The sequence below is a fragment of the Taurulus bubalis genome (genome assembly GCF_910589615.1).
Source record: "Taurulus bubalis genome assembly, chromosome: 18".
NCBI classification, from domain to species: domain Eukaryota; kingdom Metazoa; phylum Chordata; class Actinopteri; order Perciformes; family Cottidae; genus Taurulus; species Taurulus bubalis.
In genome coordinates, this window is record NC_136606.1 from 981,169 (window position 1) to 1,003,537 (window position 22,369).

General features: G+C 50.4%; 1 protein-coding gene across 1 annotated transcript in view; it reads left to right on the forward strand.

Moving 5' to 3' along the window:
• dnah5l (dynein, axonemal, heavy chain 5 like) overlaps positions 1 to 22,369 on the forward strand; it is a gene marked incomplete at both ends in the record, with an annotated part of 59,281 nt that overhangs the window by 16,032 nt on the left and 20,880 nt on the right. Inside the window, 47 exons of the mRNA XM_079234145.1 lie at positions 172 to 606; positions 816 to 903; positions 1,009 to 1,132; positions 1,278 to 1,450; positions 1,705 to 1,797; positions 2,335 to 2,438; positions 2,910 to 3,006; positions 3,074 to 3,154; positions 4,345 to 4,599; positions 5,221 to 5,370; positions 5,807 to 5,925; positions 6,436 to 6,572; positions 6,653 to 6,815; positions 7,415 to 7,526; positions 8,026 to 8,154; positions 8,779 to 8,978; positions 9,589 to 9,742; positions 9,819 to 9,929; positions 10,425 to 10,580; positions 10,666 to 10,794; positions 11,407 to 11,622; positions 11,707 to 11,853; positions 11,922 to 12,094; positions 12,185 to 12,255; positions 12,419 to 12,526; positions 12,774 to 12,961; positions 13,909 to 14,103; positions 14,244 to 14,378; positions 15,059 to 15,116; positions 15,248 to 15,379; positions 15,495 to 15,712; positions 15,997 to 16,131; positions 16,236 to 16,412; positions 16,501 to 16,590; positions 16,973 to 17,107; positions 17,716 to 17,817; positions 17,916 to 18,083; positions 18,535 to 18,741; positions 19,000 to 19,092; positions 19,386 to 19,622; positions 19,750 to 19,815; positions 19,965 to 20,105; positions 20,670 to 20,804; positions 20,887 to 20,997; positions 21,082 to 21,236; positions 21,314 to 21,435; positions 22,118 to 22,347. Of these exons, the coding sequence (XP_079090271.1) occupies positions 172 to 606; positions 816 to 903; positions 1,009 to 1,132; positions 1,278 to 1,450; positions 1,705 to 1,797; positions 2,335 to 2,438; positions 2,910 to 3,006; positions 3,074 to 3,154; positions 4,345 to 4,599; positions 5,221 to 5,370; positions 5,807 to 5,925; positions 6,436 to 6,572; positions 6,653 to 6,815; positions 7,415 to 7,526; positions 8,026 to 8,154; positions 8,779 to 8,978; positions 9,589 to 9,742; positions 9,819 to 9,929; positions 10,425 to 10,580; positions 10,666 to 10,794; positions 11,407 to 11,622; positions 11,707 to 11,853; positions 11,922 to 12,094; positions 12,185 to 12,255; positions 12,419 to 12,526; positions 12,774 to 12,961; positions 13,909 to 14,103; positions 14,244 to 14,378; positions 15,059 to 15,116; positions 15,248 to 15,379; positions 15,495 to 15,712; positions 15,997 to 16,131; positions 16,236 to 16,412; positions 16,501 to 16,590; positions 16,973 to 17,107; positions 17,716 to 17,817; positions 17,916 to 18,083; positions 18,535 to 18,741; positions 19,000 to 19,092; positions 19,386 to 19,622; positions 19,750 to 19,815; positions 19,965 to 20,105; positions 20,670 to 20,804; positions 20,887 to 20,997; positions 21,082 to 21,236; positions 21,314 to 21,435; positions 22,118 to 22,347 (6,955 nt within the window). The remainder of the gene's footprint in view (positions 1 to 171; positions 607 to 815; positions 904 to 1,008; positions 1,133 to 1,277; positions 1,451 to 1,704; positions 1,798 to 2,334; positions 2,439 to 2,909; positions 3,007 to 3,073; positions 3,155 to 4,344; positions 4,600 to 5,220; positions 5,371 to 5,806; positions 5,926 to 6,435; positions 6,573 to 6,652; positions 6,816 to 7,414; positions 7,527 to 8,025; positions 8,155 to 8,778; positions 8,979 to 9,588; positions 9,743 to 9,818; positions 9,930 to 10,424; positions 10,581 to 10,665; positions 10,795 to 11,406; positions 11,623 to 11,706; positions 11,854 to 11,921; positions 12,095 to 12,184; positions 12,256 to 12,418; positions 12,527 to 12,773; positions 12,962 to 13,908; positions 14,104 to 14,243; positions 14,379 to 15,058; positions 15,117 to 15,247; positions 15,380 to 15,494; positions 15,713 to 15,996; positions 16,132 to 16,235; positions 16,413 to 16,500; positions 16,591 to 16,972; positions 17,108 to 17,715; positions 17,818 to 17,915; positions 18,084 to 18,534; positions 18,742 to 18,999; positions 19,093 to 19,385; positions 19,623 to 19,749; positions 19,816 to 19,964; positions 20,106 to 20,669; positions 20,805 to 20,886; positions 20,998 to 21,081; positions 21,237 to 21,313; positions 21,436 to 22,117; positions 22,348 to 22,369) is intronic.

The following is a 22,369-nucleotide window of genomic DNA, read 5'->3' on the forward strand; positions in this document are numbered from 1 at the left end:
TATTTTGAATTCTGGGTTTGTTAAACTTGTATTGTCTCTGGTTCCCTGGTCTCTGGTTCCCTGGTCTCTGATTCCCTGGTCTCTGATTCCCTGGTCTCTGATTCCCTGGTCTCTGGTTCCCTGGTCTCTGGTTCCCTGGTCTCTGATTCCCTGGTCTCTCTGCTGGTCCAGGCTGCTGGACTTGCTCCAGGACTTTGCCTCGGTGGTCTCCAGGATCCCGCCTCTCCTGCTCCCTCTGATGCAGCCCTTCGTCGGCCGGGTGGAGGCGGCTCTCTCTCCGGGACTCACCACGCTGTCCTGGAGCGCCCTCAACACGGAGCCCTGTAAGCAGGAACCCAGGAGCCGGCGGTCGGAGCAGAACCCCGGGTGCCGAGAACCTGACTCTCTGTCCCGTTCAATCCTAGAGCGAGCGCACCGGGCTCTGAGGGACCTGGACCAGGTCTCCAAGGCGGCCTCCGACCTGCTGGAGTGTCGCATCGGCCGGCTGCTCGGGGCCACGGCGTCCTGCTGTCTGCTGGTCCTGCCTGGAGACGCGCCCGTCTCGCCTCAGGACCTCCTGCTGCAGACAGACGGCTCAGTCCGAGCTGCCGCCGTCGCTCTGAGCTGGTGAGGCCGATCCCAACTGTGGGCCGGGGAGTTGCATTGTGGGTAGTGTAGGCTGCAGGTTTAGAGAGAGAAGAAGGAGAGCGTGCGGATTAAAACGGATGTCTCTGATTTGTCGTTTTGGGTTTTAAACAAACAATAAACGTGTGTGTGTGTGTGTGTGTGTGTGTGTGTGTGTGTGTGTGTGTGTGTGTGTGTGTGTGTGTGTGCAGGCAGAGTCAGCAGGTGGAGAAATATGTGTTTGAGCTGATTGAAGAGCTGAAGAGGAAGATGAAGACGACAGAGACCGTTAATCTGGAGGTCACACACACACACACACACACACACAGTGTTGAGTCAAAAGCAAACTTTAAATTACTCCCCCCTTGTCTCCTCTCCTTGTCTCCTTGTCTCCTCCCCCCTCAGGGATCCTTCCTGTGTCTTCATCCAGACTCCAAACAGAAGACTCGCTGTCAGTCTTGTCTTCCTTGTCGCTTCTACAACCTGATTGGTCAACTCTGTCACCGCAACACTGAGGCCCTGGTCAAAGGTCAGCTGCTCCCTACACGTCTCCTTCCCTTCCTTGTCATGTCTCCTTCCCTTCCCTACCTGTCTCCTTCCCTTCCTATCTTTCTGTTCTCGTCCTCCTCCCTCCCTCACAGGTTATCGTCGTTCCCTCACTGTGTTCCTTCCAGCCACCAGATCCTCTCTGGACGGCCTGAGGAGGAGACTCCACGTCCTCAAATTACAGCCGTCCTCTTCGTCCTGCAGCCGCTCAGCTCCTCCTCCTCCTCTTCCTCTCTTCAGAGCCTCCATCCAGCTCTCCATCCCCAACATCGTCCTGAGGCCGAGTCTGGAAGACATGCAGGTGCTGTACCTGAGTAAATACTGAATAAAACACGTCTGTCATCAAGAATGAAGTGACTCCAAACTTATGTTATTGTATTGCTATTATATTTATCTCTTTGTATTGTAGTTTAGTTATATATTTTTGAAATGTTATTGTAATTTTATTGTTATTTCATGTATTGTATTTCAATGCTTTCATTATGGCTTTACTTGTGACAGTAGATATTTTTAACAATACAGAGATGTGTGTGTGTGTGTGTGTGTGTGTTCCAGAGTACCGTGAACAAGCTGGTGAGCGTTGTGTTGTCCGTGACTAAAGACATCCCTCTGTGGACTTACTCTCACCTGCAGTACAAACAGCAGCAGGTAAACAAGTCACCTGTTCTCACACAGCCAATCGCAGGCCAGCTGTTCTCTCACAGCCAATCACAGGCCAGCTGTTCTCTCACAGCCAATCACAGGCCAGCTGTTCTCACACAGCCAATCACAGGCCAGCTGTTCTCACACAGCCAATCACAGGCCAGCTGTTTTCTCTCACAGCCAATCGCAGGCCAGCTGTTTTCTCTCACAGCCAATCACAGGCCAGCTGTTCTCTCACAGCCAATCGCAGGCCAGCTGTTTTCTCTCACAGCCAATCGCAGGCCAGCTGTTTTCTCTCACAGCCAATCACAGGCCAGCTGTTCTCTCACAGCCAATCGCAGGCCAGCTGTTCTCTCACAGCCAATCGCAGGCCAGCTGTTCTCTCACAGCCAATCGCAGGCCAGCTGTTCTCTCACAGCCAATCGCAGGCCAGCTGTTTTCTCTCACAGCCAATCACAGGCCAGCTGTTTTCTCTCACAGCCAATCACAGGCCAGCTGTTTTCTCTCACAGCCAATCACAGGCCAGCTGCTCTCTGTGCCCAGGTGGAGCAGGCGGCGGTTCGGGACGCAGGAGACGACGTCCCGGTGAAGCCGCCGGTGCTGAGGCCTCTGGACCGACAGCTGGCCGAACACAGAGACGTCTCCAAGTCAGTCCGCCTGTCTCTGATGACGGGTTTCGTCTTCCAGAGTTGTTTATCTACAGAGCCGTCTATCCTACTTCTATTAGCCGGTGAAGTGATCTTCCTTTTATTCTGAAGTCTATGACTGAACCAGGAAGCAACCGCTAGTCCCTTCAGTTTATCGTTACGTTCTGGTCGCCTAAAATGTCTGAGAGCTCCATCCTCTAGTCAGCCAATAAAAAACATCTAAAACCAAGATGGAGAAAAACTAAGATGGCGAATGTCAAATACTAAAACGGTGACGGTCAAATACTAAGAGACGAGAAGGTTTAAATACTAAGACGGCGAAGGTCTCACCCTTCTTATGTACATGCTGGGGTTCAGACCTCAGGGAGACCTGGTCTGCATCAGGCTGAAGTTGACCCTCAGTGACCTCTAGTGGTGACTGAGTGACCTCTACAGGACCAGTCTGTGACCTTGATGTCGTTGTTGGAGCAGGTTGGTGATCCAGCTCAGCTCCATCGTGTCGTCTCTGAGAGCTCAGGCTGCCGACACTCTGAATGAACTCAGTCACTTCTCTGCTCTGTGGAACCAGGTCAGTGTGTTGTTGTTGTTGTTGTTGTTGTTGTTGTTGAACTGGACTAACAGCCAGATGTGTTTAGGACCCAGAGGAGCAGGTGCAGGCCTTCCTGCAGTCCGACCCCTCGCTGACGGAGTTCAGCTCTCAGATCTCCTTCTACTCTGTGAGTCCACTTCCTGTCCACCACATCACCACTTCCTGTCCATCACATCACCACTTCCTGTTCATCACATCACCACTTCCTGTCCACCACATCACCACATCACCACTTCCTGTCCTTCACATCACCACATCACCACTTCCTGTCCACCACATCACCACTTCCTGTCCTTCACATCATCACATCACCACTTCCTGTTCATCACATCACCGCTTCCTGTCCATCACATCACCACTTCCTGTCCACCACATCACCACATCACCACTTCCTGTCCTTCACATCACCACTTCCTGTCCTTCACATCACCACATCACCACTTCCTGTCCACCACATCACCACTTCCTGTCCTTCACATCACCACATCACCACTTCCTGTTCATCACATCAACACTTCCTGTCCATCACATCAACACTTCCTGTCCTTCACATCACCACATCACCACTTCCTGTCCACCACATCAACACTTCCTGTTCACCACATCACCACTTCCTGTCCATCACATCACCACTTCCTGTTCACCACATCAACACTTCCTGTCCATCACATCACCACTTCCTGTCCACCACATCAACACTTCCTGTCCACCACATCAACACTTCCTGTTCACCACATCAACACTTCCTGTTCACCACATCAACACTTCCTGTCCATCACATCACCACTTCCTGTCCACCACATCACCACTTCCTGTTCACCACATCAACACTTCCTGTCCATCACATCACCACTTCCTGTTCACCACATCAACACTTCCTGTCCATCACATCACCACTTCCTGTCCATCACATCACCACTTCCTGTCCATCACATCAACACTTCCTGTCCACCACATCAACACTTCCTGTCCATCACATCACCACTTCCTGTCCATCACATCACCACTTCCTGTCCATCACATCAACACTTCCTGTCCACCACATCAACACTTCCTGTCCTTCACATCACCACATCACCACTTCCTGTCCTTCACATCACCACATCAACACTTCCTGTCCACCACATCACCACTTCCTGTCCTTCACATCAACACTTCCTGTCCACCACATCAACACTTCCTGTGAAGCAATGCTTTTCTCAACAAAACAAACTGTAAATTAACAACTTTAATGTCATCGTATTTTCTTTATTCAGAAAAAAACACATTTCCCAAATTAAAGTTGCATATTTCCAAAATGCCTTGCTGTCCTCACAGAAGCTGGAGGTGCAGATCTCGGAGCTCCCGGCGTTTTGCGGCGTGGGTCCGATCCTCTTCGACACCGACCGGCTGCAGCTGGCGCTCGCTCAGGAGAGCCGTCTCTGGAAACGAGCCTTCGGCGCCGCGCTCCACCGCCGCGCGTCCGCCGCCATGGACGGCGTCTTCTCCTTCGTGGACGGGCTGACGAAGCGCCTGCAGCGTCCAATCACAGACCTGGAGGACGTGCGAGGAGCCATGGCGGCGCTGAGAGAGGTCAGCCGGCGCCTGATTGGCTGCCAGACGTCACTCATTCATTTCAAGTGACCTGTTATCTAAACTTCTCTTAATTATAATAATCAATTACTCATTTAGTCTTTCTCTTTTCTATTCATCCATTCATTCATGTATTCTTGTATTAATTAATTCATGTACTCATTCATTCATGTTTTAATTCCTTCATTTATTTCATCATTCATTCATGTACTCATTCGTTAATGTACTCATTCACTCATCCATTTATTCATTCATTCCTCCATCTATTTGTGTATTAATTCATTCATTCATGTACTAATTCATTAATTTATTCCATCATTCATTCATGTACTTATTAGTTCATTCATTGATTCACTGATTAATTCATTCATGTTGTCATTTATTCAGGATTACTTCCTGTTTTCATTCATGTTTAGAATACTTATAATATTTATATAATGTCTTTATTTATGGTTCTGACGATTAAATAAAAGCAGTTTATCTAAATAAAAAATAACGTCTTCGAGCAAGAGTACTAATACTGCTGGGACTTGTAGTAGTACTTCTTACCTTCTCATCTTTATTTATTTATCACTCTGCATGAATAATAACTCACTCATTCCTCCCCGTCTTCCGTCTGAGGTCCGGGAGGCGGAGCTTGGTATCGACGCCGCCATCGGCCCGGTGGAGGAGTCCTTCGCTCTGCTCAACAAACACGAGCTGCTCTTCGGTGGCGGGAACGCCGAGCGCGTGGACGGCCTGACGTACGCCTGGACCAACCTCAGCGCCCTGGTGAGGCCGGCCAAGTGCCGATTCTAGAGTATCGATACTCCTGACATTTAAAAAAAGGTTCAAGAAAGTTGTAAAGATGCCAAACAAAAACTCGTGGAAGTATTATTTCATAAAGGGTTAAAATAACAAAATAAAATAACAAAACACTGATAAAAAACGGTGAAATCACTCAAATGACAAAAATCGTGATTTCACGTTTTAACCCGACGTGTTTTAGATGTTCATGTGTTGCTTCTTTTCAAGGTTTGGGTCCTGACCGACAGAATGTTCGTTTCTGAATCTTTTTATTCATAATTTTCTTTTTTTTTCTGATCTTTCCACATTGTAAACATACTGTGTGATTTTAAATGTTTTAATTGTTTTTTGAGGGTCCCTCAGGAAGACTAGCGACCCCTTTGTGAAAGCTGATGTGGATCCAAGTGTGTTGTGGTTTCAGGTGGTACAGAACCAGAACACTCTGGTGAGGATCCAGCCCCGCATGAAGGCGGACCTGCTGTCTGCGGTGCAGAGCTTCCAGAGCAACGTCCAGAGCTTCTGCTCCGAGTACAACCACAGGTACGCATCAGGGGTTCCAATTGGGTGTACCGATCATAGGTACCGACCAGGGGTACCGATCATAGGTACCGACCAGGGGTACCGATCATAGGTACCGACCAGGGGTACCGATCATAGGTACCGACCAGGGGTACCGCTCATAGGTATCGACCAGGGGTACCGATCATAGGTACCGACCAGGGGTACCGATCATGGGTACGTGTCAGGGGTACCGATCATAGGTACCGACCAGGGGTACCGATCATAGGTACCGACCAGGGGTACCGCTCATGGGTACGTGTCAGGGGTACCGATCATAGGTACCGACCAGGGGTACCGATCATAGGTACGTGTCAGGGGTACCGATCATAGGTACCGACCAGGGGTACCGATCATAGGTACGTGTCAGGGGTACCGATCATAGGTACCTACTACAGGTACCGATCATGGGTACGTGTCAGGGGTACCTACTACAGGTACCGATCATGGGTGCGTGATGAAGAGCAATCAGTCACAAGTGTGTTCCTGCAGGGGTCCGGGGATGGAGGGCGTCGCTCCAGCTGAAGCCAGTGAGCGGCTGCAGAGTTTCCAGGCAGAGTTTGATCAGCTGTGGAGGAAGTACACCACGTACTCTGGAGGAGAGGAGCTGTTTGGACTGGCTGTTAACGGTACGACCGACCGGAGGACTGGTTGCCTTCCTTCCCTCTTTCCTGTCCTACCTCCCTAATCTCCCTTTTCCTCCCTGCAGAGTATCCAGAGCTGCAGAGGATCAGGAAGGAGCTATCGCTGATGTCCAAACTCTACACGTTGTATAACTCCGTCATCGACAGCGTCGCCGGCTACTACGACGTCCTCTGGGCCGACCTCGACATCGAGAGGATCAACGCCGAGCTGCAGGACTTCCAGAACAGGTGCAGACCACAAGAAGAACTCTATAGAACCAGACCATCTTATCTCTGGTGGACTAGACTGAGGTCTATAGAGGACCAGGACTACATGAGGTCTATAGAGGACCAGGACTACATGAGGTCTATAGAGGACCAGGACTAGACTGAGGTCTATAGAGGACCAGGACTACATGAGGTCTATAGAGGACCAGGACTACATGAGGTCTATAGAGGACCAGGACTAGACTGAGGTCAATAGAGGACCGGGACTACACTGAGGTCTATAGAGGACCAGGACTAGACTGAGACTGGTTCAGGACCAGTTATAATATTTTATTTATATATATATATATATATATATATATATATATATATATATATATATATATATATATATATATATATATATATATATATATATATATATATATATATATATATAAATAATATGTCACTTCAGGATGCTGGCGGTAAATTAAAGTGAAAATGAATTTAATGTATTTATTTAGTTAAATGATAAGGTTTTGGTCAGCAGCTGATGAACAGAAATGAAGTTTAATTTGATCTTTTAAAAGCGTTTTAAATCCAGAGTAGTTTCATCCTCCCTCACTGGCTCTTTTCAGGATCCGGAAGCTCCCGAAGGCGTTGAAGGAGTGGCAGGCCTTCCGAGACCTGAAGAAGACCATCGATGACTTCACGGAGACCTGCCCTCTGCTCAGCATGATGGCCGACAAGGTCGGTCCGCCTGACACCAGAGCGTCCTTCTGCGGGCGCGGGGCCGCAGTGCTGATGCATTGTGGTCTGTTCCCTGCAGCTGATGCATTGTGGTCTGTTCTCTGCAGCTGATGCATTGTGGTCTGTTCTCTGCAGCTGATGCATTGTGGTCTGTTCCCTGCAGCTGATGCATTGTGGTCTGTTCCCTGCAGCTGATGCATTGTGGTCTGTTCCCTGCAGCTGATGCATTGTGGTCTGTTCCCTGCAGCTGATGCATTGTGGTCTGTTCCCTGCAGCTGATGCATTGTGGTCTGTTCTCTGCAGCTGATGCATTGTGGTCTGTTCCCTGCAGCTGATGCATTGTGGTCTGTTCTCTGCAGCTGATGCATTGTGGTCTGTTCCCTGCAGCTGATGCATTGTGGTCTGTTCTCTGCAGCTGGTGCATTGTGGTCTGTTCCCTGCAGCTGATGCATTGTGGTCCGTTTCCTGCAGCTGATGCATTGTGGTCTGTTCCCTGCAGGTGATGCTGCCCCGGCACTGGACTCGCCTCAGCGAGCTGACGGCTCACAGCTTCCAGGTGGAGTCGGAGACGTTCTCCCTCAGAAACCTCATGGAGGCCCCGCTGCTGAAGCACAAGGAGGACATCGAGGTACACCTCGCTTTCTATTCGCTTGTCTCGCGTTCTTTCATTTCTCTTAATTCTCTTCATTTCCTTATCCATAGACTTCAGTACTTATTTTTAATAAAGATATTTGTTCCATAATTATATTTTTTCAACCTGAAATGTCCAAGATGACCAACGTTATCTTTCTGGAGATTCAGGAATAATCCACCAACACGCAACTCCAAAGATTTCATGTTGATTTATTCTATTTTCATCAATATTGTGTCATGCATAAATAATATGCAGACTCCATCATTTAGAAAATAAAGGATTTATACATAATATTCATAATATATACTATAATAAATAATGTCCAAGCTTTAGAAAGAAAGCATTACAGTTAAATAACCGTCATCGTCAGTGCACCAAAGTATTTCTGTTGATTTTCTTTATCACCATAAAAAAGGACAATACGCAAGAAAATGTGATTTATTCTCGTTTTTTATTATTTGCATATATTTCACACAACCTGTGAAAAAAAACATCCGGAACATTTGGAAATGACCTCAAAAAAATACAAAATGATAGTCAGTGAGGTGATCCTGAAGAACTGGTAAAGACTCCAAAGGATGAGAGTCAGTGAGACGTTGTGTTTGCTGTGTGCGTCAGGATGTGTGCATCAGCGCCGTGAAGGAAAGAGACATCGAGGCCAAGCTGAAGGACGTAGTGGACGAGTGGAGCGGACAGACGCTCGCCTTCGCCTCCTTCAGGACGAGAGGAGAACTGCTGCTGAGAGGAGCCGACGCCGCCGACAAGATCTCCATGATGGAGGACAGTCTGATGCTGCTGACCTCTCTGCTGAGCAACAGGTGAGGAGACGAGGGCTGAGGGAAGGAGGGAAGGACAGTCTGATGCTGCTGACCTCTCTGCTGAGCAACAGGTGAGGAGACGAGGGCTGAGGGAAGGAGGGAAGGACAGGGAGGGAGGGAGACTATGGGAAGCAAGGAAGGAAAGGGAAGGTAAGCGAGGTAGGAAGGAGAAGTAGGAGGGAATGAAGAAATGGAATAAAGAAGGACTAGGAAGGAAGGAAAGGAACGAAGAATTACTTTAAAGGAAAGAAGGTAACAAGGACTAGGAAGGATGCAAATGAAGGTGGACTAGGACGGAGGGACAGAAAGTAGGGAACAGGGACGAGGAAGTAAAGAAAAAGAGACTAGGGAGCAAGGAAGGAAGGAAGGAAGGAAGGTGGACTAGGAAAGAAGGAGGACTTGGAGGGAAGGAAAAAAAGAAAGGAAGGAGGAAAGGAAAAAAGGGGGACAAGGAGTAAGGAAGCAAGGAAAGACAGGAAGGTGGAAGGAACGAGATCTAAAAAAAAAAAATGTAAAAAATGAACATGTTGCTGAATGAACGAGTAATTCAATAATGAATGAACGAGTAATTCAATATGAATGAGTGAACCTGAGGCTCCGCCCCCTTCAGGTACAACGCCCCCTTCAAGCCGTCCATCCAGCTGTGGGTCCAGAAGCTGTCCAGCACCTCTGAGACGCTGGAGCGCTGGCTGTCGGTCCAGAACCTCTGGATCTACCTGGAGGCCGTGTTTGTGGGCGGAGACATCGCCAAGCAGCTGCCTCAGGTCACGTGACGCGTCCGCTGTCTGAAGGTGTGCTCTCCCATTGGACGGAGTCTAACGTCTCCCTCTGACCCCGCAGGAGGCCAAACGCTTCCACAACATCGACAAGGCGTGGCAGCGGGTCATGCAGCGAGCGCACGAGCTGCCCAACGCCGTGCAGTGCTGCGTGGGGGACGAGACGCTGGGACAGGTGCTGCTGCCCGGGAGCCGCTGAGCAAGGCCTCAAGGCCGTGGGGCCATAAGGCCAAGGGGCCACGAGGCCACGGGGTCACGGGGTCACGGGGCCACGGGGCCACGGGGTCACGGGGCCACGGGGCCACAAGATCACGGGGTCACGGGGTCACGGGGCCACGGGGTCACGGGGCCACGGGACCACAAGATCACGGGGCCACGAGGCCACAGGGCCACGAGGCCACGGGGCCACAAGATCACGGGGCCACGAGATCACGGGGCCACGGGGCCACAAGATCACGGGGCCACAAGATCACGGGGCCACGAGATCACGGGGCCACGAGGCCACGGGGCCACAAGATCACGAGGCCACACCCACCACTGTGACTCTGGTGGTGGGCGTGGCCTTGCTGGCAGGACTCTGGATTCACTTCTTGTTCTTGTTCTTCCTCCTCTACTTCTTTTTCTCCTTCTTCATCCTCCTCACCTTCATCATCTCCTCCTCCTCCTCCAGGTGCTCCCTCACCTGCTGGAGCAGTTGGAGCTCTGTCAGAAGTCTCTCTCTGGTTACCTGGAGAAGAAGCGTTTGGTGTTTCCTCGCTTCTTCTTCGTGTCTGACCCGGCGCTGCTGGAGGTCCTGGGCCAGGCCTCCGACCCACACACCATCCAGGTGAGCGCTCAGGTGACCTGCGTCTGTCTGTCTGTATGCTGTGGTTGCGTCCTGTTCAGCTCCACCCTGTCTCTCTGCGTCTCAGGCTCACCTGCTCAGCCTGTTTGACAACGTGAACAGAGTCGTTTTCAACGAGAAGGTCTACGACCAGATCATCAGTTTTCAGTCTCAAGAAGGAGAAACCGTGGAGCTGAGCCAACCCGTCCTGGCTCAGGTACACAACACCTTGCTTCATGTGTTAAAGCTGCATTCTCTCTCCTGACCACCAGGGGGCGACTCCTCTGGTTGTATAGAAGTCTATGCTTCATGTGTTAAAGCTGCATTCTCTCTATGACCTCCAGGGGGTGACTTCTCTGGTTGTATAGAAGTCTATGCTTCATGTGTTAAAGCTGCATTCTCTCTACTGACCACCAGGGGGCGACTCCTCTGGTTGTATAGAAGTCTATGCTTCATGTGTTAAAGCTGCATTCTCTCTACTGACCACCAGGGGGCGACTCCTCTGGTTGTATAGAAGTCTATGCTTCATGTGTTAAAGCTGCATTCTCTCTCCTGACCACCAGGGGGTGACTCCTCTGGTTGTATAGAAGTCTATATAAGTGACTCTACTTCTCTTGATGTATTCCCTCAGTAAACATTGTAAACATGAGTTTATGTCTCAATCTCTAGTTTCAAGTCTTCTTCAATACAGCATGATGTTCATTTAGAGTCCAACCTGAAGCATTGACTTCACTCGGCAGAACCGGGCGCTGAAGCCTGACTGAAACCCAGTGAGCATGCGTCATGAACAAGTATTATGGGCTGCAGCGTTAAGTCGTGTCTCTTCCAGGGGAACGTGGAGGCGTGGTTAGGACAGCTGCTAGCAGGTGTGAGGCAGACCCTCCACGCAGTCATTCGTCAGGCGCACCTGGCCATCAGCGACCCCGGCCTGAAGATCCTGGAGTTCCAGTCGGCGTTTCCAGCTCAGGTTGGCCTGCTGGGAATCCAGATGATCTGGACCCGGGATGCAGAAGATGCGCTGGTTCTCAGCAAGTCTGACAAGAAGGTGCTTTTATTTTGAAAATAGGAGCATCTTTTATCACCGCGTAGATCCTCGCCCCTCACTGCCCGCTATCTGATTGGCCGACAGATCATGCAGACCACCAATCAGAAGTTCCTGGACCTCCTCAACGAGCTGATCGACATGACGACCAGGGAGCTGAGCAGAAACGAGAGGACCAAGTACGAGACGCTCATCACCATCCACGTCCACCAGAGGGACATCTTCGACGAGCTGGTGGGTGACGGACGGGATGATGGTCGAAGTCACAGAGGTATTGTTCTCATGGTTGATTGTCTCATCAGGTGCGTCTGAACGTGAGGTCTGCGTCAGACTTTGAGTGGCAGAAACAGTCGAGGTTTTACTTCCTGGAGGAGACGGACAGATGCGTCATCCAGATCACAGACGTGGAGTTCAGCTACTGCAACGAATACCTGGGCTGCACGGACAGGCTGGTCATCACGCCGCTGACAGACAGGTGCACAGTCACCTGACACCCACCGACGGTTGGGGGGTACTGATATTAAAATGATGCCTTCATTGTTAACGCTCTTGAACGTCTGTCCAGGTGTTACATAACTCTGTCCCAGGCTCTGGGGATGAGCATGGGCGGAGCTCCAGCTGGCCCGGCAGGAACAGGTAACGCAGTCCAGGTATCTCGAGTGAAGACTGAATTATGTTCATGTTGACTTTCTATACGGACTAATTGTGTGTGTGTGTGTGTGTGTGTGTGTGTGTGTGTGTGTGTGTGTGTGTGTGTGTGTGTGTGTGTGTGTGTGTGTGTGTGTGTGTGTGTGTTCAGGTAAGACCGAGACCACTAAAGACATGGGTCGCTGTCTGGGGAAGTACGTGGTGGTTTTCAACTGTTCGGACCAGATGGACTACAGAGGACTTGGACGCATCTACAAAGGTGTGTGTGTGTGTGTGCGTGTGCGATCGCTCTCGTGTGGGTCGTTATTTAGTTATTGTTGATGAATTCATGTCAAACTATTGTGTTTGAGTCAGAAGACTCGTATCATGTCGAGAGGTTCTAGATACGAGTGCTGAAACACACATCGGAGCGGCCAGATGTTCCCAAATGAACCCCCGAGGTTCTACTGGGAAATAGCCGGTCTATCAAAGTGTCATCTGGTTGTTGTTGTTGTGTGTCTGTGCAGGTCTGGCCCAGTCCGGAGCCTGGGGTTGCTTTGACGAGTTCAACCGCATCGAGCTGCCGGTCCTGTCCGTGGCCGCCCAGCAGATCTACGTCGTCCTGCAGTGTAAGAGGAACAAGAAGAAACAGTTTGTCTTCACCGACGGAGACGTGGTGGACATGGACCCTGAGTTCGGCATCTTCCTCACCATGGTAACTGTGTAAAATGGAGTTATTATTGATGGCAGTCATTCCTAGAAAAAGGGTTTCCGAAATATTGCGTGAGAAGGATTCAGGGCCTTACATTTAGCTAAAGGGTTCTAGAGTAAGAGTTAAGAACAACAACTGCTCACTAAGGACAACGTAGAACTAAGGATTCTATGAGTTCTGGAATATCACCATTAAAGCTCTATAGAAATCTGTTTAACGCTGTAAAACACTCTACAATCTTAACTCCTCAAGTTCTGAATCTGTAGAGCTACTTCAGAACCAGTCAGAGATCCCGAGCTGAACTACATCAGAACCAGGATGCTAGAACTGATCTATCTCGAAAGCAGCAAGAAAGGTCCAAGCACTGATCTACGTGGGAGAGTTCCAGAATTAAGCGATTACAGAACTGATCTACCTCAGAACCAGTTAGAGTTCTAGATCTGAACCAATGTCTGAGAACTGATCTCGAAAAGACAGACATTTCCAGGATTGAGCTACTCCAGAACCAGAGTTTGAGAACTGATCTACCTCTTCAACAGGGTTCCAGAGGTGAAGTATCTCAGAACCAGTTGGAGACTTCTAGATCTGATCTTTCTTATAACCAGGCAATGCTCTAGAACTGATCTACTTCAGAACCAGTCAATGCTCTAGAACTGATCTACTTCAGAACCAGTCAATGCTCTAGAACTGATCTACTTCAGAACCAGGCAATGCTCTAGAACTGATCTACTTCAGAACCAGTCAATGCTCTAGAACTGATCTACTTCAGAACCAGTCAATGCTCTAGAACTGATCTACTTCAGAACCAGTCAATGCTTTAGGACTGATCTACTTCAGAACCAGAGTTGGGGAAGTGATCTACCTCAGACGAAGTTAGAGGTAAAGACCTGATCCACCTCCGAGGCGACTGCAGAGCTTCGGACTTTGACGGGAACTTCTTGTTCCTCCAGAACCCCGGTTACGCCGGTCGTCAGGAGCTTCCCGAGAACCTCAAGATTCAGTTCCGCACGGTCGCCATGATGGTCCCGGACCGAGCCATCATCATGAGGGTCAAACTGGCCAGCGCAGGTTTTCGTGACAACCAGGTCCTCAGCAGGAAGTTCTACACCCTCTACAAGCTGTGTGAGGAGCAGCTCTCCAAACAGGTCGGGTCCATGACAGTAACGTGACACAGCGGGTCGAACGTCAGAAACCTTTTTAAACTTCCTCCTTCTTCAAACACACACAATCTCGCTTAATTTATCCGAAAACGTACTTCATGGTATCAGTTGTGTTTTTACACCAGGTCCACTACGATTTTGGTCTGAGGAACATTTTATCGGTTCTGAGGACGCTGGGAGCGGTGAAGAGATCCAACCCGTCAGAACCAGAGCAGACTGTGGTGATGAGGGTGCTGAGGGACATGAACCTCTCCAAGCTGGTGCGTATTACTGGTTTTCAGGAAGTACGTGTGTTGTTTTTTGTAAGATGGGACAATATTTATCAGTAAAACATGAACATGGCTTTAGTATTGTGAAGCATTAGTTTACTTCAGGTTGTGGGGAAAGCAACAACTAGCTCTTCAGAAGAACTTAAGGAAATCTATTATTTAGCAAAAAAGAAACCCGGGCCAGTGGCTGTCAGCAGGTCTGCACGAGGGTCTGGAGATTGGACCATTATATATGAATTTATTATTATACTAGCACATCGGCTTTTGGGCGTTTTTTCTGGTCGTTTTTCAAACGAGCCGCTCAGCAGGCAAAGAGGAACCCGTCGTATCTTCTCATGCAACTCTGTGAATTAACGGTTCATTCTGACCAAACCAGAGCTGGTGATTGGTGGAACTGTGGAAAGACCAAACTGTTTTGTTGTTTTCGTTCCTAAACAAAATAAATATAAAGCTGTCCGGGGTTGTCCTGGTCACAGAAGCATGCTGGGAAATACACGGCAACCTCTGTGGAGCGTGTTTAGTTTTTAAAGTGGCAGTGTACACTCGTTTGGCGCTTTAACTTCTTATGCAGTAAATATAACAATGGGGTCTGTTGCTGCTTTAAAGTACCAGGATGTTCCTTGAGGCCCAGGTAACCAGGTAATAACCAGTGTGTGTCTGTGTTTCTGCAGGTCGACGAGGACGAGCCTCTGTTCATGAGTCTGATCAATGATCTGTTTCCTGGTATCGGTACGTTTCTTCCTGCAGGAAGTGATGTTTTCTCTTTATTCACATTGAAGCCACGACTCTATTTACTTTATGACCATTCAGTCATTTTCTAAATGTGATTCCAAGACTTTTTTAATCCTCCTCCTCTGTAGTTCTGGATAAAGCCGGGTATCCAGACTTGGAGTCGTCCATCTCCGGTCAGGCTCGGCTGGCCGGTCTGATCCCTCACCCGCCCTGGATCCTCAAACTGGTTCAGCTCTACGAGACTCAGACAGTCCGACACGGTGCGTTCTCGTCATGCGAGTCAGAGGATTCATCTATTCTCACAGCATGAAGAGCTGAAGACGTAGCGTCCATTAAACTCACCGATCATTAAACGTCCGTGACTCTCCGGTGCAGGGATGATGGCGTTGGGTCCCAGCGGGGCCGGGAAGACGGCCTGCATCCACACCCTGATGAAGGCCATGTCGGAGTGCGGCTCGCCCCACCGCGAGATGAGGATGAACCCCAAAGCCATCACGGCCTCGCAGATGTTCGGCACGCTGGACGTCACCACCAACGACTGGACGGACGGCATCTTCTCCACCTTGTGGAGGAAGACGCTGAAGGCCAAGAAGGTGAGAGCGGCGGTTCAAGCCCAGTCTATGGTCTCAAGCTCTAGTTTCAAGTCTTCTTTAATACAGCATGTACATTATGGTCATTTAGAGTCAAACAGACCATAAAGCAGAGGATGCTTTAGGGCGGGACTAAAGGGTGATTGACAGGTCGACACCATGGACGTATACAGTGTCTCTACGTCACTCCTCTTCAGTCCTAATATGGTTACTTCCTGTTCACTGGTTGCAAAAAATGGCGATGGCTATCTGTGGTGTGAACTGAGGAGTGTGTGCGTGTGCTTCAGGGGGAAAACATCTGGATCGTGCTGGACGGGCCGGTTGACGCCATCTGGATCGAGAACCTGAACTCAGTTCTGGACGACAACAAAACTCTGACGCTGGCGAACGGAGACCGAATCCCCATGTCGCCCTGCTGCAAGGTGACATCACAACGTCTGTCTGTCTGGTCCAAACAAGACGTAGAAACTCAGACCGACTCCTCTAGTCTAGAAGATGACTGCTGTGTCCCTGTGTGTCCCAACAGATCGTCTTTGAGCCCCACAACATCGACAACGCGTCCCCGGCCACGGTGTCCAGGAACGGGATGGTGTTCATGAGCTCCTCGGTCCTCGGCTGGAGCCCCGTCCTGCAGGCCTGGGTCCAGGAGCTCCCCGAGCAGCAGGCCCTCGTCCTGCAGGACTGCTTCAGCTGCTGCTACCAGGCGAGGACCAGGAGGAGGACTCCTCATCTGGGTCTCTGAAACCTGCAGAGACCTTCAGCTCTGACGTAGTCTTCTGTTCCTCCTGCAGGACCTGTTGGACTTTGTCTCCACGGCGTTGACCCCTAAGATGCAGGTGTTGGAGTGCATGTACATCAGACAGACGATTGACCTGCTGCAGGTAGGACTCAGTGAGGGACCAGGTAGCGTTCTACGTTCTCTTGAGGGGTTTCTATCTAACAGGAGTTGATGCTCTGAATGAGTTCTAGAGAACATTGAGGTCACATGACCGACCAGCTGGATGTTTGTTTATAAAGTCTTTCTGTCCAACACAAGCTGACGTTAAGAACTATGACCCGGACTCCTGAAGACTCTCCATGTTCCTCCACATGTCAGATGATGTTTATGTTTAAGTGGAGCCTACAGCGCCCCCTTGTGACCACACCGCTCAGCAGACCACTTTATTAATATAATATATTAATTATATTCTATGGTTCCATGGTCAGAGGTATTTTGTATTTTTTTTGGGGTGACGTAGATTTCCTTCACACTTGTGCATTCAGGGTTTGCTCCCGGCGGCGGATGAGAAACCGAGCTGCAGCGCTGTGGTGGGCCGACTGTTTGTGTTCGCCGTGATGTGGTCTCTGGGAGCCGTGCTGGAGCTGGACGACAGGGCAAAGATGGAGGCCTTCCTCAAGGTGAGTCCTCCTGGCTCCTCGAGGTGAGTCCTCCTGGCTCCTCGAGGTGAGTCCTCCTGGCTCCTCGAGGTGAGTCCTCCTGGCTCCTCGAGGTGAGTCCTCCTTGCTCCTCGAGGTGAGTCCTCCTGGCTCCTCGAGGTGAGTCCTCCTGGCTCCTCGAGGTGAGTCCTCCTTGCTCCTCGAGGTGAGTCCTCCTTGCTCCTCGAGGTGAGGACGAGGTGTCTCTGTCCAGGGTTGCATAAAAGTACAGGACCAAAGACATTATCAGGGGACTAACATTCGTACGACTAATTGTCAACTAATTGATTTGTTGACTTAATCGACAGTTTCTCCGCAAAAAATTGCATTAAACCTTAAATCTCACTTTAAATCTCGTTCACCAGAGATGTGCTGAAGTCACTTAGCATCAAAAAACAATCGTCGACTCAAGAAATATATTTTCCAGTCATTGAAAACACATTGAAAAGAGATTAAAAGTCAAATGAGTGAGAGGAGGGACATTCAGTGTGTTGCAGTCTGCAACCTCACCACTAGATGTCACCAAATGCGACGCACTGTCCCTCTATTGTGTCCTCCAGGGGGCGCTAAGTCCTCGTCTTTGTTTGCAGTGCCACGGCTCGTCTCTGGACCTGCCGCAGACTCAGGACGACCAGACCATCTTTGAGTTCATGGTCAACGAGCAGGGCCACTGGGAGCACTGGTCCAACAAGGTCTGTGGACCTTTAGAGATCTCTGCTGTTCCACCAAATGTCTCCTCAAGGGGCAGAGCTACTTATATCTTTATGTCTTTATTATTATTACGATGCAGGTCCCAGAGTACGTCTACCCCAAAGACCACGTCCCGGACTACTCGTCCATCCTGGTTCCCAACGTGGACAACGTGAGGACGGACTTCCTGTTGCAGACCGTCGTGAAGCAGAAGAAGGCCGTGCTGCTGATCGGAGAGCAGGGCACCGCCAAGACCGTCATGATTAAAGTGAGACGCTGAGGAGACGCAAAGTGTTTCTACAAGTGACTCCAGTAGATTCTGAGCACTCTGGTCGTCTCAAACTCAACAAAAGCCTCACCAGTAAACGGAGGAACCAGCAGCACTTCAGCAGCTACTTATTTCAGTAGCAGTCAAAGTAGCCGGCGCTTCATCACCTGTGTTCGTCTGTAATTGGCCAAACCAAAGATGCACACAGTGATGGTGGAAGCGATGCCACAAAGATGGAGTCCTGCTTAGCTCCGCCTACTCTCAGCCGTCCAATACTCCTTCTCTTTTATCTCTGTTTTTGTTCTCCACCACCAACTCCTGGTGTCGTTTTAGCCGCTAAAGGGCGACAGCACAGTCCGTACTGCATCTCGAGGCCGTTACAGAAACGTGAGCATGAGTTGGGCCTGGTCCTGAGCTAACGGATGCTAACGCTCTGTGGCTCCCCCTGCAGGGCTACACTGGTAAGCTCGACCCGGAGCTCCACCTCAGTAAGACGGTGAACTTCTCGTCGGCCACGCTGCCCGGCATGTTCCAGAGAACCGTGGAGAGCTACATCGATAAACGGATGGGCGCCACCTACGGGCCGCCGGCGGGGCGCAGCATGACCGTCTTCATCGACGACATCAACATGCCCGTCATCAACGAATGGGGCGACCAGGTCGGCTCCACGCTCGCCCTGATTGGTGTCCGTGTCCTTGCTCTTTTTGTTTGACGCCTCTTTTATTCAAAAAAATATATATTGAACATCATTCTGTTTACTACAAATATACAACCAAATATAATTAAATTATTGATACTTTTTGCCAATACAATTCTAGATAACCAAATAATAATAATGATTCATATTTATTTAAAAAAAAAGTGATGTCTTCACATTAACAGAAAATCAGATTGTTGATTTCTTCGCCTTCCTCAGATAACCAATGAGATTGTGCGTCAGCTGATGGAGCAGAGAGGTTTCTACAGTTTGGATCGTCCAGGAGAGTTCATCACTGTGGTGGACGTTCAGGTAACAACATGGAGACAACTCCTGTTCTCCAAAGCTTTGTGTTGTGCTGCTTTCTCTCTCCTGACCACCAGGGGGCGACTCCTCTGGTTGTATAGAAGTCTATGCTTCATGTGTTAAAGCTGCATTCTCTCTCCTGGCCACCAGGGGGTGACTCCTCTGGTTGTATAGAAGTCTATGCTTCATGTGTTAAAGCTGCATTCTCTCTCCTGACCACCAGGGGGCGACTCCTCTGGTTGTATAGAAGTCTTTAAGCCTCTGTTTAATTGGGTATTGGTTTCATGGGTATCTGCCAGCTGGTGGCGGCCATGATCCACCCGGGCGGCGGCCGGAACGACGTCCCTCAGCGCCTGAAGAGACAGTTCTCCATCTTCAACTGCACGCTGCCCTCCAACTCGTCCATCGACAAGATCTTCGGCACTGTGGCTCGGGGCTACTTCTGCCCGGAGAGAGGCTTCGCCGCCGCGGTCTGCGAGCTCGCCGCCGCCCTCGTGCCCACCGCCAGACGGGTGTGGCAGGCGGTGAAGGCCAAGGTGAGACGTTCTCATACCACGCCTCTTTATCTTTAACGGTTTGCAACCGCTGATCTTTTTCCACACAGTTTGACCCTCAGTGGCCTCCGTAGTTTAGTTTAGTGTTTGACTTTGGTTTGTTTGACAGATGTTACCGTCTCCGGCCAAGTTCCACTACATCTTCAACCTCAGGGACCTCAGCCGGATCTGGCAGGTACAGAACTTTACTGTTTTATTCATTTGTTTTAGAGTTTTATTCAGTTTTATTGACGAGTCCTCTGTGTTATGGATTGTGTGTGTGTGTGTGTGTGTGTGTGTGTGTGTGTGTGTGTGTGTGTGTGTGTGTGTGTGTGTGTGTGTCAGGGCATCCTGACGGTGCGGTCGGAGGTGTGTCTCAGCTCTGAGCTCCTCGCCGCTCTCTTCCATCACGAATGTTGCCGAGTCGTCGCCGACCGGTTCGTGGACGCCAGCGACAAACGAACCTTCAGCGGCATCATGGAGACGGTGAGGTCATGGTGAGGTGATGGTGAGGTGATGTAGAGGTGATGTAGAGGTGATGGTGAGGTGATGTAGAGGTCATGGTGAGGTCATGGTGAGGTCATGGTGAGGTCATGTAGAGGTGATGTTGAGGTGATGTTGTGGTCATGATGAGGTGATGATGAGGTGATGTAGAGGTCATGTTGAGGTCATGTAGAGGTGATGGTGAGATCATGTAGAGGTCATGTAGAGGTGATGGTGAGGTGATGTTGAGGTCATGTAGAGGTCATGTTGAGGTCATGATTAGGTGATGTAGAGGTCATGTTGAGGTGATGTAGAGGTCATGTTGAGGTGATGTAGAGGTCATGTTGAGGTGATGTTGAGGTGATGTAGAGGTCATGTTGAGGTGATGTTGAGGTGATGTAGAGGTCATGTTGAGGTCATGTAGAGGTGATGGTGAGGTCATTGATTTCATTTAAGGGCCGACACAACAGGTGAACAGTTCAAACTAATTAAGTTCACATTAAAGTCAAATAATAGTTTGATATCCAGAGAAAAGCAGATTAACGGGAGCAGTTTCTCCTCTCTCAGATCGCAGTGGAGGATCATGGGAGAGCGCTGACTGAGCATGCTCAGTGGGGCGCCGGCTTCTTCGTGGACTTCCTGCGTGAAGCTCCGGAGGCGACGGGAGACGAGGCGGACGAGGGCGAGCCGGAAGCTCCGAAGGTCCTGAGCGTCTCATTCAGTCTTCCTCCCAATGCCTTGATTGGTGCAGTGAGTTCAGTGCTGTCTCTGACATGATTGACAGGTGTACGAGCCAATCCCGTCGCTGGACGCCCTGGCGGAGCGGCTGTCTGGTTTCCAGCTGCAGTACAACGAGGCGGCGAGGGGCGGAGCCATGGACCTGGTCTTCTTCGAGGTGAGCAGTCCTCCTGCATCGCGACCCGCCCGCCTCTCTGCGTCTCTATTGGTTCACGGCCCTCTGTCTCTGGTCCAATGGCAGGACGCGATGGCCCACCTGATGCGGATCTCAAGGATCCTCCGGACGCCGCAGGGGAACGCCCTCCTGGTCGGGGTCGGGGGGTCGGGGAGGCGGAGCCTGACGAGGCTGGCGTCCTTCATCGCAGGATACCAAACCTTCCAGATCACACTGACCAGGTGAGAGACTCACACACACACACACACACACTCACACGCACACACACACTCACACACACTATGTGTGTGCGCTGCAGGTCGTACAGCTGCAGTAACCTGCTGGAGGATCTGAAGACTCTGTATCGGGTGGCGGGTCAGCAGGGAAGAGGAGTCACCTTCGTCTTCACTGACAACGACATCAAAGACGAGGCCTTCCTGGGTACGACGACCTGCAGGCCTGAAGGGGGCGCTGTCTGTCCTCTAGGACCAGGTGGTCACAGGTTCTGTCCTCTAGGACCAGGTGGTCACAGGTTCTGTCCTCTAGGACCAGGTGGTCACAGGTTCTGTCCTCTAAGACCAGGTGGTCACAGGTTCTGTCCTCTAGGACCAGGTGGTCACAGGTTCTGTCCTCTAAGACCAGGTGGTCACAGGTTCTGTCCTCTAAGACCAGGTGGTCACAGGTTCTGTCCTCTAAAGACCAGGTGGTCACAGGTTCTGTCCTCTAAGACCAGGTGGTCACAGGTTCTGTCCTCTAAAGACCAGGTGGTCACAGGTTCTGTCCTCTAAGACCAGGTGGTCACAGGTTCTGTCCTGTAGGACCAGGTGGTCACAGGTTCTGTCCTCTAAAGACCAGGTGGTCACATGTTCTGTCCTCTAAGACCAGGTGGTCACAGGTTCTGTCCTCTAAAGACCAGGTGGTCACAGGTTCTGTCCTCTAAGACCAGGTGGTCACAGGTTCTGTCCTCTAAAGACCAGGTGGTCACAGGTTATGTCCTCTAAGACCAGGTGGTCACAGGTTATGTCCTCTAGGACCAGGTGGTCACAGGTTCTGTCCTCTAAGACCAGGTGGTCACAGGTTCTGTCCTCTAGGACCAGGTGGTCACAGGTTCTGTCCTCTCCAGAATACATGAACAACGTGCTGGCGAGCGGCGAGGTCTCGAACCTGTTTGCTCGAGACGAGCTGGACGACATCGCTCAGGATCTGATCCCCGTCATGAAGCGGCAGCACCCTCGCCGACCTCCGACCTCTGAAAACCTGTGCGAGTACTTCCTGTCCCGGGTGCGGAGCCACCTGCACGTCGTCCTCTGCTTCTCGCCCGTTGGGGGGCGGTTCCGGACTCGAGCCCTGAAGGTGAGTCGTGAGGCCCGCGAGT